Below are 20792 nucleotides of genomic sequence, written 5' to 3'. Positions count from 1 at the left end.
TATGATCCCTAACTCTCTTCGAACAGTCTTTCTAAGGGCAATATTTTTTAATATCCCAGAATAGTGAACAGGTTAGGTGTTTGTACATGTTTTTGGATTGTGAAAACATTGCTGCACAGTTCGAGTGCCCCCTGAGCATGCTTGTTGGGTGGAAAAGCCTTTGCCGAAGAATAGAAATGGTGTCTGCAGTCCAAGTAGATGTAGTACAGTGTCCTACTGCCTCACAAGAGAGCAGCTATAATATATGTGTTTCTCATTTTTTTCCTCCATCCTAAGACTTAAGGGGACCCTTTCTGGAGTGAGGGACCTCGCAGTTGAATCGCGTCATCTTTCTTTTTCTGTTTTCCAGGGACAAGCCGGGGATTGTTTTTCCATAATATTTGAGAAAATTGTTCATAATCTATATATTTGCTTTTTCTGTTTTCTCCAGAGTGTTTGAGAAAATCACTTCTATTATCTAATTTTCTTATTTTGGTGATACTTGTGGCCCGGTTCCTAAGATCTCTTTGGCGTAAAGCACAGAATTTTTCACCTACATGTTAGTTGAAACTGGCAGCCTGTCCAGGGCGGGGATGACGTAGCTGAATATCACTGTGTGATGTTACTTGGCAGCGAACATGGAAGCCCTGCTCAACCCCAGCTGCAGTTTCATAAGCGTCCTTGGTGGGAGGTCAGTGTAAGAGCTGTCCTCTTCAACTGCTTGAAATAATGTAGGCTGTTAAAGAGGCAGGGTTCACTTTTGCACAGAGGTAGATGTGATGGTTCTGGTGCTTGTAGTTCCTTACTGATTGGTATTAATGAACAAACAATCTTTTTGGATAAAAAAACAGAGATCCAGGATTTTCTCACTGGGCAAGCACTTACTTGTCTGCGATTTAGGTTAAAGGAAAGAGTTGGGGTGGTATAGCTTTATGTAGATGGCCTCAGCAAGCACAATCTTTTGCATTCAACAATTAGAGTGCAACCAGTTTGCTGTCGCCCAACAGTCAGCGACTCTGGATGTCACTGAAGAGAATGCCACCGGCTTCTGATGGTGGTTATGGATCTCCATGAGAGACACTCTAGAGAGCCCATCTCATTAAAAGACAGAACCTGGTCATTTAATACCCAAACCTTATCCCCGATGGAGAAACCCAATGACCGGAATCGGCTTCTGTACGCAAGGGCGCTGTTTCTCAGGGAGGATTGCTTGATGCATTGGCATATGTTAATGGCAACCCTGAAAGTGGTTCCCTTTGTTTCTGTTAATCCCATTTATGCTTGCAGTAGTTAATGAGCGTTCCCAATTTTAGGGAAATTGGGGAACATTTATAAGAAAGTCTGCCTAATATCCTCCAAATTTTCTAAAGCGTGCACTTTCTATTAAACATGCCCTATCTCCAGTAAATAATCTCAAAGAAGTGAAGGGATGTTTGTGACTCTTGTCCAGTTGTGCCTCGCCCAGGCAGAAAACAAGTCAATTCAGATGAGCAGCACGGTGTTATCGAATCAGATAAGCAGTGCGGTGTTATCGAATCAGATGAGAAGCGCGGTGTTATCGAATCAGATAAGCAGTGCGGTGTTATCGAATCAGATCAGCAGTGCGGTGTTATCGAATCAGATCAGCAGTGCGGTGATATCGAATCAGATAAGCAGTGCGGTGTTATCGAATCAGATAAGCAGCGCGGTGTTATCGAATCAGATAAGCAGTGCGTTGTTATCGAATCAGATAAGCAGTGCGGTGTTATCGAATCAGATGAGCAGCGCGGTGTTATCACTTGGCGTAGTACATTGGCAGATAAGGCTCTCATTCCGGTCCGCCCTCCATCTTTCATCTCTCACTAATGTGTCATTACGTAAAGGACCTTGTTCTGAACAGTACACTGTACATGGCCTTCAGTGTGAATTGTAGGAAGAAACGATCGATATTAGTCATCAAGAACAGCAGTCAGCACGTTTAGCACTCGCTGCTGATATTGGTTGGTAACCTGCAGGTCTAGGCTGAACCCCAGGCAGAGCGATCTCAGACCCTTTCACTGTGGCTGATTGCGTAACAAAGGCTGGAGCACTGATAACACCTGTTCTTTGCAGTACTACAGAATTGTAAAAGAAGCCCTATATAAAGTCTATAATAAATATAATGGTCTGAATGTTGCTTATAGGCTTCATATAGAATTGCACATTAAACAGGACTTACTTCATTCTGCCCTTATATAATATGCACATTAACCATAGACTCCCAGCAGTCCAGCCACTGTCAGGAAGCCAAATTCTAAAGACACCAGCATGCTTTCAACCCCAGCAACGCTACCCTTGTGATCTTACTCAAACCAGCAAACTGTCACCGCCAAGGACTACAAGAGAAGGAGTGTAAACAGTGGCGCCCCGTCCTGAATGGCCAATGTCAGACATGTCATGCCTCATAACCGCACGTTGTGGTCTACCTTGTGTAAACTCGCTAGACATCCCTGCTCATCTGAAGGGGCATGGTGACAGGATTGCTCAGCAAGGCTTAGAGCTGTCACAATAATGTGTAAAGCAAAGGTCATAGCTCTCTGAGCAGCAGGGAGGATCAAGGTGTGAGAAGAGAAGAAATCCTTGACTAGGTGCGATCGGGCTTAAACCTCAAAGCTATGCATTGCCGCAAGATACCTGTGCCTTGTACATCTTAGAAGTTGGCCGATGGTAATTCTGACCTGTAACTCACTGATAAGTGCTCCTTCAATCTGTCTGTTTTTAGTAAGGCCTTTCTGAAAAGAAATTTACTTCACCACATTTAACAATTTGCTAGGATCCTTTCTGCTAATAAGATGCTGAAATCCAAGATTCAAGGAGATTTGAGAAATTGAAAATGCCACTTGATTGCGTCCCAGATTTTCCATCTTTTCGTGAATGGAGACTGGGAACGTGCTTTACATGTTAGAGGCCTGCTTTTCGATTCTTGACAGAAGCAGGTCAATTCAACTTAATTCAAAATCTTTATTCCGTCTAAATTGGAAATAGACCATAAAAGTGCATATAATACAATTCAAATCCATGATCTCTCAAAAAAGTTTAATACAATTTTACATTAAACATGAACGTGCTTTAAGGCTCCACATATCAACAAATAATACCCAAATTTGTAGGGAATCAAAGCTGCAAATCACGTTCAGAATTTGGGGCGTTAGTTCACTCATAGTCGTATCACAATCGGCCAAAGCTAAAAAAAAAAGAGAAAAGGAGGAGAACAAAAACCTCAACTAGGGTTCGCTATGTAGTCCTACTGGCACAAGAGTTAAAAGAAGCGCTTCAACCTAGTTCCACCAGTAAAAGGCAGGCTCAAAGCGAGTCATGACTACCTAAATGCGAGTGCATAAACGGGATGAAAGAAGCCAACACATAAAATAACTCTCCTCCCATGAGAACATACAAATGTTTCAGAAGAGGTCTAAAGTGCTGGTGCTTACTCATTGTGCTAATTTTTATATCATTAGACCACCTAGATATTTCACCAAATGTTATACAACTGTGTCTTTGACACATTCTATATATTGTGTATGTGTGCTTCAGATGTGGTGCAGCTTTACAGATATGGCCAATCCCCGATGTCTTGAAATACAGGTGTTTGCTAATCAGGAGGTGTCTCCCTGGCCCTCCTTTCACCCTCTGTCATGCCCTGGCCATGTTCTAAACTCTTTCACTGCTCCCCTGCCCTCCACCTCTTTCTCTTTTCACTCCCTGAATTCTTTCCCCTTCGGCACTACCTTTCTCAGCTCGCTCTGCGTATCCCTTTTCAAGATTATTTTCTTTGCCTCTTTTCCTCCTGCATGCAGGTGGGAGACTGCAGGCACTACGGGCTAAGTGGGGCAGCATTTCCAGTAGTGGCTCCACTTCATAACGTAGTGGGGCGAGAGGGGCTGGAGGGTTGGGGGTATATAATAAAATAAAAAAAACACTTGCCTGCTGCTGGCCGCTGTTTCTGGGTTCTTCTGTTCTGGTCCCGGCACACTGCGTAGGCTCCTAGCTGCCAATCTAGACACTGCTCTCATGAAAGCAGCGCCGTGATTGGACTGAGCGGGTATGTTTAACGCTCGCTCGGGTCCTCGGAGCCTGGGCCTCTACTCCACCTGGCTGTACAACATAGCTCAGTTGGAGAGAGATCAAAGTGCGCATGACGGTTTGACCAGCCATAGACAGCTGGCCAAACCATCATGTGCACTTGCAATGTGCACTACCCCCCCTGCTCTTGTCAACACACCACCCTGCCCAGATGTGTCTGCCTTTAGCAGGAAGAAACATAAAATGGTTTTATTATAATTTTTCCCGTTTCTCTCAGCTGCCCAGCTCTCTGCACGGGTGGAGGGATGGGGGCGGAGGAGCTGCCGCTGAGCGTTTCTGAGTTGGACAGTGCAACAGTTGAGGCGATGGGAACAGATGCAGATCCACGGGTAAGGCTGCATAAAGGGCAGCGGGACTCACCCTAGTTTTGGCGCAGCCCCAGCAGTGACATTAGTAGTACGGAGGAGGGTGAAAAAGGTGTCCCCGCTCCTCTCTTATACCTCATTCGGCAGTGGGATTCTTATCCGTATTTATAGTACACCAACCTGCACGTCCTTGCGAAGCTGGCCTCTATTTTACATGTCACACCCCTCTGTCTGACACTGGTCCTTGATTTTTAACAAATAAAACATGTAGACGTGCAGTTTAAGATTTGCGAGTTTAACAAAAAGCCATCTTTCACAGATCTCTTCAGCTGGCAAGTCAGCTGGACAGAACACTTAAGAAATGACATACGGACAGGAGACGACAGCAGAGATCGACCCCGAGTTTGCACACAGCACGTTAGAGGCAGCCTTCAGAAGGGGACGCAAAATGCCTGGGGCTGCCTTTAATACTGGACGCAGCACTGCAGATGAGGCCAGAGAACTGGAGAACAATCCAGGTGAAGGTCCCAGAACTGGTGGGACACACAGATCTGGTCTTCTGAGTTGAACATAACACTCCAGATGATGCCTTGCCTGTGATGTGTGCAGGCACACAATTTGTCTTTGCTAACAATTGTATTTGTCCCTCCGTACCCCTTCATTCAACTTCCCCGTAGCCTTCGTACATAGTTTATCCACTTTAAATTCATTAATGAGAAACCTAAGATGCTTAAGGGCAAGAGATTTTTAGGTCGAGCCTGGGCAGCGCATGCGCTGCTCTGCGAGGCATGCGGTATTTGAGTATAGACTTGAAGCCCCGCCCACTCTCCGCCCATATTTGTCATTGACTTGTGTTAATGTCCTTCTTAAATGCTGGCTTCTGATTCGTTAATAGGCTTGTTAGTCCCTCCTTAGTACCGCCTTGTCCTCATTTGTAACCTCCCATGAGGACTGGTCCTTTTACTTTGGTTGTTACACGGAATGTCTTATTTAGTCTGTAAGCACTATTTTTATTTTGTTATGAGTTTCTCCTACCGCAGGCACGACATGCTTTCCTGCAGCGTTCAGCGCTCCATGCACTCTTTCACATTCCAGGCAACCCTTGACAATGGCGGCCGCTTCTTTGAAGTGAAATGGGTCTCGCATTCATAACAGTTTGAGCTGTTGGCATTGCAAATGACAATGGCTTTTATTTGCGTTAATTATCAAAACACATAAATAAAAGGCATTGTATGCGAGACCTATTGCATTGCAGATGCTTGTTTCACCGATGCTGAGCATGGGGAGAAGGAGGGAGTCTGTGGGTTTGTGTTTTTTACTTTCCTAGTTGACATCCCCTTTCTTTCTGTGACTTAGATTTGGTGCTGCCATGTGTCCTGCAGAAATCCTTCAGCCCCTCTGGCATGCTTCCTGAGCAGTTACTTCCACTTGCATTTCAGGGGAAAGCTTCAGAACTGGAGACACCACTGCAGCGTCATCATGAGAGCACAATACTCGGGGCGAGGCCTTCCCAGCAATGTTTACACTGGTGTACACAATCTCCATTTCCTGATTATTAAGTGTCTCCCTTTGAAGCCCTACATTATTCTCCCCTCGGCTCTCGTCATAGTGTTTACCCGCATTGAGACCTCGTGATGCTGCGCGCGAGGGATGCTGTCATGTTGTCATGCTGCCTGGGCCGTTCACGGGAGCTGGAGGACATGGGCGCAAAGAGACAAAATCAATATTGTTTATGACCAGCTCAGTCACGACTGAAATTTACAAAAGTCCTCAACATTTCCGGGACAATGTTGCATCTCTTAACTCTGTCCGATTGCTGTTCGAGTTCTACCTAATCTGCTTGCTTCTCTTTGTGGAGTGATTATGTTTAAAAGTGCTTTAAGAAGTCTTATTTTTTGTTTTTCAGTGCATTAACAGACAATTTAATAAATCCCTTGGAGATTAAAATTGAAGAATGGAAAAAAGTAGCCAACCAGCTGGACAAGGATCACGCTAAAGGTAACTTGCTACTTTTTACAACTCCATGTTCCTAAGAGGTTTTAATAACTATTTCCTGAGGTGATTTCTGTGTGGCTCGACTGTCTGCACAGATGCCTCCACTGGGTGTATGCTGCTGGTACAATGTTCTAGTTTGAGGAAAGACATTTTGAGGAGGGCGGAATGATAGATGCCACACTCTGTATTTCAAATGAGCCTCGGAAAGACGAGACATTTCACCAAAGATGCCCCGTGTATAAATGCACATGCACCACTCAAACCTCTAATACCACTTGTGTGGTTTTTAAAACGCAGTGTTGATGATAATGATATCGCAGTGTACGCTTTTGAGTTGACCCACTTTTCAAAAATATCAAAATGGGCCGGTTTTTTTCTCTCAAACAAAGTGCTCATTCATTACATGCCTCCATGTTTCATATTTCCTGTTTGTGTGTTTTATCCTCCCAATCTCCCTCCTCATTGCGGGTGCGTGCTTCATGTTTTTCCCTCTCCCTTTCTTCCCTCGATGGTTGTGTTGTGTTCTTCCTTTCCCCTCGTTTGAATTATTACTCATTACCTGTTTTTATGGGGAACTGGCTTATAGTCATGGCCGGACTGGGAACAACAACCAGCCCTGGCACGTTGCTGCTTGACCAGCCCTGGGAGCGAGATGGGGGGCAGGGGTGCTAGCAAGACGCACTGCTCTGCTTTTGTTACAGAGGGCCGATATTGCAGCACTGCTGCAAAACTGGCCTCCGGCCCACCGGGGAAATGCCTGGTGCCCGCTACGGCCTGTCCAGCCCTGCTTGTAGTTGAATTGTGGGATTGTTTTTCATTTACTTTGTTGCTCCATCCGCCCTGTATGGCGATTGGTTTGTGTATCTTTATTGTGCCACTCTTGTTACTGTAATGAAAAAAACTCAATAAAGTATTGAAATACCGACATCAGTCTGTTTTAGGATTTCCCAAACCAATAAAAAGCACTGGTAAGTTGCCATGTGTTGCAGGTATTGTTTTTCTTATTTTGGCTGTTTGTCGATGTCAGCCCTTACTTTATGGAATATATTACAGTCAATTATGGAAACCTCTACATCTGTCCATTTCCAAACACCATTTTGGTGTGTGCAGTTCTGACCCGCAGTCGATTCTCATGGACTACGGAGCTCATTTGATAGGACGAGAGTACTTACAGAGGGTTAAATAAGCAGAGACAGTAATACAGTTATAAGTGCATATGCACTAATTAAGTCACGGAGTGCAGCAGACAAAATTACAAAAGACGGATTTCGTATGTCTGTTTTTCCCAAAGTCTGCTTCACATGACATGACTGAAAGTGTTTCTAAAAGGTTTTAGTGTTAAATATATATATACACCAAGGTGTATTGATGAATCTGTGGGTGTACGAGTGCCTGTATGGATGATTCAGTGGGTGCAGGACTGACTGTATAAGTGAGTGATTATAGGTGTCTCAGTTAATGTATGCGTGAGTGACTAGGTTGTGTGAATATCTGTATCAGTCTTTCAGTTGGTGTCTAAGTGGCTGTATGGGCTAGTTAGTCAGTGATTGATTGGTTGTGTGAGTACCTGTATGGGTGTATGAGTGTCTGTGTGGGTGGGTGAGGGTGTGTGTGACTGCATGGATGAGTGAGTGGGTGAGTTAGTGGCTGTATGAGTTTGTAAGTGCATCTGTGAGGGGCTGTATGAGTGAGTGAGTGTATGGCTGTGTCAAGTGAGTGAATGGATGTGTCAGTGGTATATGGGTGAGTAACTGCATATGTGAAAGGCAATATAGGGGAGTGTTGGAGTATATGAGTGACTGTAGTGTGAGTGATTGATTGTGAGAGTGGCTGTATGGGTGAGTGTGTGCTTGTGTCAGTGACTGTATAGGTGAGTATGTGTTATGAATAAGAGAGTGGGTGTGTATAACTGTATAGGTGAGTAAGTGGCTGTGTGATTGACTCTGGGTGAGTGAATAGGCATGTGAGTAGCTCCATGGTTTACTGGCAGTGTATGAGTGGCTGTATGGGTGACTGAGTGGATGGGTGTGTAGACCTACGAATCAATGAGTGGGTGTGTATGTAGTGGTATGGGTGTGTCAATGGTTTTGAGAATGTAGTGTGGAAGTTGGAGTGGGTGTATGAAAGGTTATATTGGGGTGTGAGTGAGTGTGTCAGATTCTGTAGATGATGTCATCAGTGATGTAATCAGTAATGTCAATTAAGATGTCATCAGTGATGTCACTGACCATGTAATGAGTGATGTAATATGTGAGTTCATAAGCAGTGCATTGCATGGCGCGAGTTATAGTTAGCTCAACTAACTATAACTGCTGAATTTCTCTTGTCTTGTATGAGTGAAACCTGAGCCTAACTATCACGTCTCTGTAACCTTTAGTTATTTCAGTGAATTTCTATTGTTTTTAAAGTAGTAGTCACATTTGCAGAGTAGTGGAGAAAGGCGACGGGGCCTCCGACCAGCTCTCAGGAATTCTGCTGTGTAGGGACTTAAAGGAGGTACCAGGAGGGTTTCTTGGCCCCCAAGGTCCCTCAGGAGTGAAGTGGACTTCATCCCCCAACCAGTAGTGCGCCAGGAGCCACGTTTGCAGTGTGGTGGAGAAAGGGGGCATGGCTCCCGAACACCTCTTAACAATCCTTCCGTAGGACTCCTGGAGGGGCGCCGAGCGGCCCCCCTCTTTTGTTCACAATTGTCCCGGGGAGGTGGCCGGTCCCCGGGGCAGAGGGGGTCCGCAAGGCCCTCCGTTATTATTGAAAGTAGCCCCTGGAAGGTGGTGCTCTGCGGGGCAGTGGGGGGTCTGCAAGGCCCCTCCTTTTTATTGAAATTAGCTCCGGGGAGGTGGCCGTCCTAGGGGCAGAGGTGGTCCCCGAGGCCCCCCTATATTGTATTAATGAGCCCTGGGGAGGTAGTGGTCCCGGGTGAGGGGAGGTCCACAAGGCCACCCCCCCACATAATTCAAAATAGCCCCGGGGAGGTGGCAGTCCCCAGGGCTTTAAGTCTGGGGGGCCCCATGCGCCCTCCTATATTTACTTTATGCCCCAGGGACATGGCCCATCCGGAGGATTATTTTAAAGCAAGCCCGGGGGGCCCCCGCTTGCTTTTTTATTATTTATTTTTTTTAAACGGTTTCTGTGAATTCTCAAAAATCACAATTTTGCAGCAATTGTTTTTTTTTAGTCTTAAAAATGCTTTTATGTCGTGGTGCGGTCCTAGGGGGACCCCAAGACCATGGCTTGGGGGTCAGGGTATTCCTACCCTGACCCCTTTTCTTTATTTTCACTTTTTTAGGTCGAGCCTGGGCAGCGCATACGCTGCTCTGCCGCATGCTATATTGGAGTATGCACTTGAAGCCCCGCCCACTCTCTGCCCCTATTTCTCATTGGCTTATGTCATTGCTCTTTGTAAATGATGGCATCTGATTCGTACATAGGCCTGTTAGTCCCTCCTTTATAGCACCTTGTCTTCAATTGTAACCTCCCATGACGACTGGCCCTTTTACTTCAGTTGTTACATGGTCTGCTTTATAAGTTGGTGAGCACTTTTTTGTTTAAGGCTCTTCCCCTATTCCACCCACGACATCGCAGCACCCACCCGATTTTATTTTAATAGTATAGTATTTTTATTCAAATTACAGCACAGCCCGCTTTATAGTAGCTGCCACGCTTATTTAATATGTGGAGCGGTCTGCTTTCACTTTAGTGTCCACGCCTATTTACTTACCAGAGCGGGCCGCTTTCACTCTAGAACCCTTTGAATGTACTTTTAAAAAAAGATTTTTTTACTTTGGGTGTAAATGCCATGCATGCTTTCGCTTTAATGTTGGCTGCGCCCCTTTGTTTAGACCAGGGGTCCTCCAACCGGTCGATCACGAGTAGTTCGCCGACGCCCTGTGAGTAGCTCACATCCCGAACATTCATTTTAGTGCAGTTTGATGCCCTGAATAAAAAATTAACCCCTTCAGTGCCCATGACGAGCTGGACTCGTCATGGGCCGCGGTGGCGCTGTGCCCATGACGAGTCCAGCTCGTCATAGACCCCGCCCGCTAATGCAACGGCCGGCACTGGGCGGGGAAAGGGGCGGGCACTGAAGGGGTTAATGTAGCCTGTCGTTATTGTTTTTTTTATTTTAGGCGTCTTGCAGTGCGTGCCCGCCCTCACCCAAATAAACTGCTCACAATTGGCTGGATTACATTAAGCCGGAGCGGGTCGCGGGGGTGACGTCAGTGCTAAAAGCAGTATTAGGCTGGCCCTTGGGAAGCGATTGGCCTGCCTTCTGCTGCCCCACACTACACTTATATAATGCACAATCTCTGCAGCCGGAGGAGCAATCTTGCCACCGGAGCCTTGTAAGGCCCAGGAATCTGGTTGGGTTTGTTGCAGCTGCATACCACTGTGCAGATGGTGCAGTGCTCGCCACCTTGGCCCGAAGAGCACAGCCAGTGTTAGGCCTGGGACCGACAGCATAAGGGCTTTGATGCTGGTTTGCGGTCAACGTGCAAGAGGTACTTTATTTTTACAAATATATGTCCATGTGAAACACTCTTTTATTGTTGAAATAGGTGATCAATGTAAAACGAAGAGGTACGTTATTTATTTAAAAGCAAAAAATGTGAAACATTTTATTGAATGAAAGCAGTATTTCACAGGGATTTTAAAAAAATACCCCTTGCAACTTCATTTTACATTTCTTTTCAGCCCAAAAAAACGTAAATTAAGTTCCTGGATCCGGTTTTTTAACGCATTATTTTTTAGCACTACAATAAAGATGGGAAATGCAACGCAAGTGCTCAGAGCGAATTTTGCATATAAAGGACTTTGCTGGTAATCAAAGTATATGTCAATCCGTCCTGAGATCACAAAGTGCTGGATATCTGCTTGGAAGCCCGATGGCCGATATTGATATATTTTGTGTGTTATTTAATTTAGGTGTTTGTCTCTTTAACGACCCCCAGACTTGTCTTAAAAGCAAACCAGGCACAATAGCTGTTGATCACTAAAAACCGGGAAAGGGTCTTTTAAGGGGCTGGAGAAATGGACAACAGTATGATGTGGGCTGAAGTCCAGGTAGAGAAGTAGCAACTCAGTGGTACAATTTGCACTGGCCCGGGCGACGGACGGCTGATTAAAGAGCTCTGCAATTCAGATGTTGCAGTTACAACACTGTGGCATAAAGCACACACAATCTGGTACTGTGCACCACTGGAGTGGCAGAGTTACAACACTATGGTATTGTGTGCATTGCTCGGGTGGTGACGTTTACAACATGCACCTGTCTGCTGTTTGCCTGAGCTAATTCAAGGTAGGGCTGCGACAAGCTTCCCCTCTGGCCCTCCAAGGGATCTGCTGTTGACCTTTGACTGTCAAGCTTCATATATTCTCCCATTGAGAGTCGCCTTAAACACCCCAGTCTCCCCCAGATCACCTTACAGGTTTTTCAAAACCAGAGCACCAGGAGCTTTTTATGGTTTTACTTCACTGTGACAACATTTTGGCGTGACCCCTGCTTTTTATATCACCTGTAGCCTGTTCTGACGTGAACCGTAGCAAATTCATTTGGTCAACTGAACAAACAGACTGCACCAGGTGCTTGAATGACAGGTGTAATGGTTACAGGACAGAAAACACATTATGGGCCTTGTAAGGATGACCGGCAAAGTAGGCCCTGCCGGATTTCAAGCCTTTTCCTGTAGCTCTCCGGGTAGGACCTTAAGCAATTGAGGCATCCTATCAGCCTAGGGCACTCTACATTACACAGCGTTGTTTGCAACAGGAACATATGAATCCTGGGTTGGGTGTTGTACACTTAACAGAGCGTGTGCACTGTGCAAGTAAATGAAGCTGGGCTTTGGGGGGGGGAGGGGGGGAGAGGGGGACAATGCTTAGCCTTCACTAGCTCATCAGGATTTTCACTAATCAGAAGTAGCAGTCGCTACATAAAATGTTCGAGACCCCTGGTTTAGACGCTGCTTCCGGTAGCCTAAATATGCTAGCAGCGTCTATAAAAAGGGGCGTAGCCACCATTATAGTGGTCTCGCATTTGCAAGAGTTTCAGCTCTTGGCTTTAAAAACAACAATGCCTTTCATATATGTGTTCCTTTTAAGAATACATAAATAAAAGGCATTGTCGCAACGCCAATAGGTTAAACGCTCGCGAATGCGAGACCCATCGTGTTGAAAATTCTTGGTTTTTTGGGACTCGGTGCGGTGAAGCAGAGTCCCAAGATGGCTGCTAACACTTCCTGGTTGAAGTGCTGCCAGCCAATCAGGGTGGCATGGTGAGCAAAAGAACAATGAATTTAACCCAGATCTATTGACTGGGGCTGAATGTTTGATTTGCTCTGCATTCCTTCCATCATCTGTGTGTCTTTTGTTTTATCACCCTAAGTGCGCAGGGTATGCCCAAATGTGGGTCCTGTGCTCACTGTGTCACTGTATTCAAGCTAGCCTAGCTGATAAGGGGCGATGCCCCGAAACTGGTCCCAGGATGCTTGTTTTCGTTCCAGGGAGGAACTGGGTTGGCAGTTCGGGCTAGACTGTTTCAAGGAGGCACAGGGTCGAGGCTGAGTTGCATATGGCTGAGTCTAAACTGGGGTGGCGTGGTGAGCAAAAGAATGATGGCTTTAACCCAGATCTATTGACTGGGGTCGAATGTTTCATGTGCTTTGCATACTGTCCATCATCTGTCTGTCATTGGCAGCTAATCAGAGCCGTACATTTCCCTGCACAAGCACATATTTTTTCACGAAGGCTTTGCGACCAAAGAAATATCTTTTTCTTCTTAAATTTCTGAAAAACTATTGAACGGATTTACACCAAATAACAAAAAGCACAATCTACGTAACAACATCTACCTTTCTGCCCAATTTGGTGTAATTCTGGCCAGCAGTTCGGGCTGTAGTTTCGACAACGCGTTCCTAAGAAAATTAACATTATAAACGTACCCTTATTTTGTGCCCCAATTCCTCGGTCCTCACTGCACGGATCACCCCCAAACTTTCCATGACACACACAATCTACTTTGACACTTTTTGGGGGGAAATTTCATGAAGATTGGTCAAAAAAACTCCAAAGTTATAGGCAAGTCAAAAAATGCTTTTCCTATGGAAACTAGATCCTAACTATAACTACCTACTGGCTACAGTAGGATATACATACAACACCCTTAGGAGCTGAGTCAAATTGGGAATTCCCTGTACCTAGGTGCCCCACAACATGTGACAAAAAGGCTACAAGTCTTTCAAAATGTGGTGACTTGGCTTCTGCTCAATGTTCCGAAACACATCTCTTCTAAGAATGCCTTGGTCTCCCTTCACTGGGTTTCTTTTGAGCAGCGGGTGAAGTTCAAGGCGTTATGCCTAGCACATGGACGACTTCACGTGAAAGGCCCTTTTCTGCTGCGAGCTGTGATGGTGCCCTATACACCAAGCAGGGCACTGAGGTCAACCAATGCCCGACTTATGAAAGTGCCCCAAAAACATAGGACCCGAGGGGATGAACGCTCTTTCTCACATCTAGTCCTAAAACTGTGGAACTCCTTGCCTATCAACCTGAGGCCGGTCAATAACAAACCTGTGTTCAGGAAGCAGCTGAAAGCATGCCTCTCTCCTATTTAACCTCTGCCTCAGTCTGATCTCGCTGAAGCTTAGGTGTCTAAATGCGGCAAGGCTAGCCCGGGGAAGCCTTCGGGTAGCCATGCACTTAGATATCTGTATAGAATAGAATAGCTTTGAATAGAATAGCATTTCATCTTGTTAAAGATGAAGGAATGGTACCCAAAGATATCTCCTGTAATTTAGAAGCCCAAGCAATTTAATTTTATTTTTAGCACTCAACATATGTTGTATGTAAGAAAGGCCTTTTTCCTCATATGTGTATGTTTAGGCATGCAACAGTTATCAGTTTGTTTTTAGGTCTGGCCCAGAGACTGCTCTAATTGTGTCCCCAACCTAATGTTTTCATTTTTTTAATCATAATTTAAATGTATACACATAGAGGGGCATTTGATCAGCCCTCTTCACTTATTGCTCGGCTCAAACATCATTAATAAGTTGCTTCTGCCCACCACGGCATACAGGGTTAGGCAGTGGGTCAGTTTACTTCATTGTGAGCGATGGCCTTTTTTTTGCTTGTACGCATACACCTAAAAAGTAGTTAACTTCAGTGCCAGGACCAGTTTGTCAAACTCTACGTTCATTTCCTCTTTTTTATATCTATAATTGCTAGGGTTATTTTACCTTTCATAAAAACATGCATGCCACTTTTAGAAAGAGGATTCGTTTCTTTTTAATTCTGTTAATATCTGTTAATTACGAAGGTGTTGCCAGAACTACTGCCTCTGCTTGTTTCCTGTATGATATTGCTCACTTTCTTGAGTGATGTACGTCTTTTTTTTACAATTACAATTTGTGTATGTAAGTAAAACAAATATAGGGACTTTCTGATTTTACGAGCAGTTTTAGGTCTGCATAAAGTAACACGGTCTGCACAGACATTGTTGGTGTTTAAGTGAGATGTCTCACTCTTCACTTGATTGTGTTTAGGTTTTAATTACTCAGATTTAGTGTTTCTTTATGGAAAATATCTTTGCCATCGTTTTGCATTCCCATACAAATATAATCCGACCGTAAATGTTTCACCAGGAATTTAAAGAATTGGATCTGCAATGTTATCCAACTAGGGTCATCTTATTTTTTGTTATAACCTCGTGTTTGCAAGTGGTCCTTTTAATGTGCTTTTTAACCTCACCTTTAAAGGTAAATAACCAGAGGACTGTGATTGTCAATCACGCTGCAGCCTTGAATAGTTAGTTAATTGTGTGATCAGGTGCAGAAGGTGCCTCTCCTCTCGGCGTGATTCACCTGCTGTGGCTGCAGCTGAGCAATGGAGGCAGCTGTCATGGCAGGACAAGGAGACACAGGTGTGCTCAGGGCAGGGAGACACAGGTGTGCTCAGGGCAGGGAGACACAGGTGTGCTCGGGACCAGGAGACACAGGTGTGCTCGGGACCGGGAGACACAGGTGTGCTCGGGACAGGGAGACACGGGTGTGCTCGGGACAGGGAGACACGGGTGTGCTCGGGACAGGGAGACACGGGTGTGCTCGGGACAGGGAGACACGGGTGTGCTCGGGACAGGGAGACACGGGTGTGCTCGGGACAGGGAGACACGGGTGTGCTCGGGACAGGGAGACACGGGTGTGCTCGGGACAAGGAGACACGGGTGTGCTCGGGACAAGGAGACACGGGTGTGCTCGGGGCAGGGAGACACAGGTGTGCTCAGGGCAGGGAGACACAGGTGTGCTCGGGACCAGGAGACACAGGTGTGCTCGGGACCAGGAGACACAGGTGTGCTCGGGACCGGGAGACACGGGTGTGCTCGGGACAAGGAGACACAGGTGTGCTCAGGGCAGGGAGACACAGGTGTGCTCAGGGCAGGGAGACACAGGTGTGCTCTGGACAAGGAGACACAGGTGTGCTCTGGACAAGGAGACACAGGTGTGCTCTGGACAAGGAGACACAGGTGTGCTCTGGACAAGGAGACACAGGTGTGCTCTGGACAAGGAGACACAGGTGTGCTCTGGACAAGGAGACAGAGGTGTGCTCTGAACAAGGAGACAGGTGTGCTCTGAACAAGGAGACAGGTGTGCTCTGGACAAGGAGACACCGGTGTGGAGACACAGGTGTGCTCAGGACAGGGAGACAAAGGTGTGCTCAGGACAGGGAGACAAAGGTGTGCTCAGGACAGGGAGACAAAGGTGTGCTCAGGACAGGGAGACACAGGTGTGCTCAGGACAGGGAGACACAGGTGTGCTCTGGACAAGGAGACACAGGTGTGCTCTGGACAAGGAGACACAGGTGTGCTCTGGACAAGGAGACACAGGTGTGCTCTGGACAAGGAGACACAGGTGTGCTCTGGACAAGGAGACACAGGTGTGCTCTGGACAAGGAGACACAGGTGTGCTCTGGACAAGGAGACACAGGTGTGCTCTGGACAAGGAGACACAGGTGTGCTCTGGACAGGGAGACACAGGTGTGCTCAGGACAGGGAGACACAGGTGTGCTCAGGACAGGGAGACACAGGTGTGCTCTGGACAGGGAGACACCGGTGTGCTCTGGACAGGGAGACACAGGTGTGCTCTGGACAAGGAGACACAGGTGTGCTCTGGACAAGGAGACACAGGTGTGCTCTGGACAAGGAGACACAGGTGTGCTCTGGACAAGGAGACACAGGTGTGCTCTGGACAAGGAGACACAGGTGTGCTCTGGACAAGGAGACACAGGTGTGCTCGGGATAAGGAGACACAGGTGTGCTCGGGACGTGGAGACACAGGTGTGCTCAGGACAGGGAGACACAGGTGTGGAGACACAGGTGTGCTCAGGACAGGGAGACACAGGTGTGCTCAGGACAGGGAGACAAAGGTTTGCTCAGGACAGGGAGACACAGGTGTACTCAGGACAGGGAGACACAGGTGTACTCAGGACAGGGAGACACCGGTGTGCTCTGGACAAGGAGACACAGGTGTGCTCTGGACAAGGAGACACAGGTGTGCTCCGGACAAGGAGACACAGGTGTGCTCCGGACAAGGAGACACAGGTGTGCTCCGGACAAGGAGACACAGGTGTGCTCCGGACAAGGAGACACAGGTGTGCTCTGGACAAGGAGACACAGGTGTGCTCGGGACAAGGAGACACAGGTGTGCTCGGGACACGGAGACACAGGTGTGCTCGGGACAGGGAGACACAGGTGTGCTCGGGACAGGGAGACACAGGTGTGCTCGGGACAGGGAGACACAGGTGTGCTCGGGACAGGGAGACACAGGTGTGCTCTGGACAGGGAGACACAGGTGTGCTCTGGACAGGGAGACACAGGTGTGCTCTGGACAGGGAGACACAGGTGTGCTCTGGACAGGGAGACACAGGTGTGCTCTGGACAGGGAGACACAGGTGTGCTCTGGACAGGGAGACACAGGTGTGCTCTGGACAAGGAGACACAGGTGTGCTCTGAACAAGGAGACAGGTGTGCTCTGGACAAGGAGACACCGGTGTGGAGACACAAGTGTGCTCAGGACAGGGAGACAAAGGTGTGCTCAGGACAGGGAGACACAGGTGTGCTCAGGACAGGGAGACACAGGTGTACTCAGGACAGGGAGACACAGGTGTACTCAGGACAGGGAGACACAGGTGTACTCAGGACAGGGAGACACAGGTGTGCTCAGGACAGGGAGACACAGGTGTGCTCAGGACAGGGAGACACAGGTGTGCTCAGGACAGGGAGACACAGGTGTGCTCTGGACAGGGAGACACAGGTGTGCTCTGGACAGGGAGACACAGGTGTGCTCTGGACAAGGAGACACAGGTGTGCTCTGGACAAGGAGACACAGGTGTGCTCTGGACAAGGAGACACAGGTGTGCTCTGGACAGGGAGACACAGGTGTGCTCTGGACAGGGAGACACAGGTGTGCTCTGGACAGGGAGACACAGGTGTGCTCTGGACAGGGAGACACAGGTGTGCTCAGGACAGGGAGACACCGGTGTGCTCTGGACAAGGAGACACAGGTGTGCTCTGGACAAGGAGACACAGGTGTGCTCTGGACAAGGAGACACAGGTGTGCTCTGGACAAGGAGACACAGGTGTGCTCTGGACAAGGAGACACAGGTGTGCTCTGGACAAGGAGACACAGGTGTGCTCGGGACAAGGAGACACAGGTGTGCTCGGGACAAGGAGACACAGGTGTGGAGACACAGGTGTGCTCAGGACAGGGAGACACAGGTGTGCTCAGGACAGGGAGACACAGGTGTGCTCAGGACAGGGAGACACAGGTGTGCTCAGGACAGGGAGACACAGGTGTGCTCAGGATAGGGAGACACAGGTGTGCTCAGGACAGGGAGACACAGGTGTACTCAGGACAAGGAGACACCGGTGTGCTCTGGACAAGGAGACACAGGTGTGCTCTGGACAAGGAGACACAGGTGTGCTCTGGACAAGGAGACACAGGTGTGCTCTGGACAAGGAGACACAGGTGTGCTCCGGACAAGGAGACACAGGTGTGCTCGGGACAAGGAGACACAGGTGTGCTCGGGACAAGGAGACACAGGTGTGCTCGGGACAAGGAGACACAGGTGTGCTCGGGACAAGGAGACACAGGTGTGCTCGGGACAAGGAGACACAGGTGTGCTCGGGACAAGGAGACACAGGTGTGCTCGGGACACGGAGACACAGGTGTGCTCGGGACACGGAGACACAGGTGTGCTCGGGACACGGAGACACAGGTGTGCTCTGGACAGGGAGACACAGGTGTGCTCTGGACAGGGAGACACAGGTGTGCTCTGGACAGGGAGACACAGGTGTGCTCTGGACAGGGAGACACAGGTGTGCTCTGGACAGGGAGACACAGGTGTGCTCTGGACAGGGAGACACAGGTGTGCTCTGGACAGGGAGACACAGGTGTGCTCTGGACAGGGAGACACAGGTGTGCTCTGGACAGGGAGACACAGGTGTGCTCTGGACAGGGAGACACAGGTGTGCTCTGGACAGGGAGACACTGGTGTGCTCTGGACAGGGAGACACTGGTGTGCTCTGGACAGGGAGACACTGGTGTGCTCTGGACAGGGAGACACAGGTGTGCTCTGGACAGGGAGACACAGGTGTGCTCTGGACAGGGAGACACAGGTGTGCTCTGGACAGGGAGACACAGGTGTGCTCTGGACAGGGAGACACAGGTGTGCTCTGGACAGGGAGACACAGGTGTGCTCTGGACAGGGAGACACAGGTGTGCTCTGGACAGGGAGACACAGGTGTGCTCTGGACAGGGAGACACAGGTGTGCTCTGGACAGGGAGACACAGGTGTGCTCTGGACAGGGAGACACAGGTGTGCTCAGGATAAGGAGACACAGGTGTGCTCAGGCCCAGGTCTGGATCAGTAGCTACACACACACACCATGCTGCTTACTCTGAGATTTCCTCATGGATTGGTTTATGATTCAGTCACTCATCTTATGGGATTGCTGTGAGTGGGAGCACCCAGGATGCCTGTTAAAGTAGCAGGCAAGCATATGAGAGATATATTAGTTTGGTATATGGTGATCCCGAGGGTACATTGATGCACCATGATCCAATGGAAGGAAAGCTTGTAGAAACCTACGTCTGCTCTGCAGACCCCTCACGTGGAAACTGAATAGGGTACCGAGGCAGTGATGCCGCTGACTGTGACCTACATAAAGGCACTATATGAGTGAGTGCTCGAAGGCGAATACCAGGCATGCCCCCGGGGTCCTGTGCTGGATATGAACTGATCCTTAAATAACGTGTTGACCCAAAGGGGGAGGAAACCAGGCGAAGAGCCCAAACCTTGCCGAGTCTGGAGGTGATACACCGAGCACTAGTCCAGAGAGAACAATGGTATTCATGGCTCTAAGAAGAGACGCTCTATAGAGGAGTATACTTTTTCACTTGGCTACGTATTGCAAAGTGTTGTAAGCACTTGTTTGTAGTCACTGTTTTCTTTCGTTTTTTGTGTGTTTTTGAAGATTTGCTTTAAGATTCAAACCCGTTCTGCATATTGAACCCGTTTATACATCCTTGCTTTCGACATTTACTAATTAATGGTGCGTTTTTCCTGACTTCCCTTAATAGTATTACATGAGTAGTGTTGTAGAATCCACCAGTCCTCTGACCCACTGTTATTATGATAAAAACACAGCATTATGGCAACGTCTTTTTTCTTGTAGTCTACAATTTGTTGTGTTTGCGGAAACATTAGATGCAAGTGGGTTAGGATAAATATCAGAAAAAACGATCAGTGGAAACTGGTTCTTCTGAAATGTTTCTACAAATCCATTTACTCGTATTTTTATACCACTGACATGCCAAGATTTCAGATCCATCTTCGTGAATGCACTTTACGTCAAAAGAAATGGAGCGATCTGTTTTGGTCTGGATCGCATACACCAGAGTTGCCCTTCTCCTCTCACTGTTTGCTTTCCCCTTTTATATTTCATTTCCCTGATCAGTTTGCCCAATCTCTGTACTTATCCTCTGCACCTGTTGAGGTGAGACTCTCAACCTTCCCTTTTGACTCGCTGCCTTCCGTCACCCTTCCTCGTCTGGCATCTTCTTCTTCACCCTTGTTTACATTTTGTGGGGTTTCTGTTCAAGCAATTACCTCGAGTTGATGCTGGCGCTCGGTAAAGAAGGGATTCCCCCCTTAGTTGTGATGAGTGTACAGACATTCCTTGCCTGTGGCCACAAATGCATTAAAAAAACAACCGAAGAAACATCAATTAAAGGCACTTGCTGATCTCTGGAGATCAGATATTTGTCTAATCAACTGAGTTTTAGGTGGTGTCAACCAAATGCCGCAAGCAGTCTGGTTGATCTGTTGTGAGCTCACAGTGCTTACCATTTGTTGGCTTCAGGG

General features: G+C 47.7%; 1 protein-coding gene across 4 annotated transcripts in view; it reads left to right on the top strand.

Annotated features, from left to right (window-relative positions):
* The window catches only part of LOC146812060 (protein MTSS 1-like), a 509468-nt gene that overhangs the window by 246024 nt on the left and 242652 nt on the right, over positions 1–20792 (top strand). For all 4 annotated transcript variants that reach the window (XM_085619068.1, XM_085619067.1, XM_085619069.1 and 1 more), the window contains exon 5: positions 6292–6383. In XM_085619068.1, the coding sequence (XP_085475194.1) occupies positions 6292–6383 (92 nt within the window). The remainder of the gene's footprint in view (positions 1–6291; positions 6384–20792) is intronic.

This window comes from Triturus cristatus, chromosome 7 (assembly GCF_964204655.1).
Source record: "Triturus cristatus chromosome 7, aTriCri1.1, whole genome shotgun sequence".
Lineage (NCBI taxonomy): Eukaryota > Metazoa > Chordata > Amphibia > Caudata > Salamandridae > Triturus > Triturus cristatus.
The sequence above is the reverse complement of the archived record's forward strand: the minus strand, read 5'-3'. Positions and strand labels throughout refer to the sequence as shown.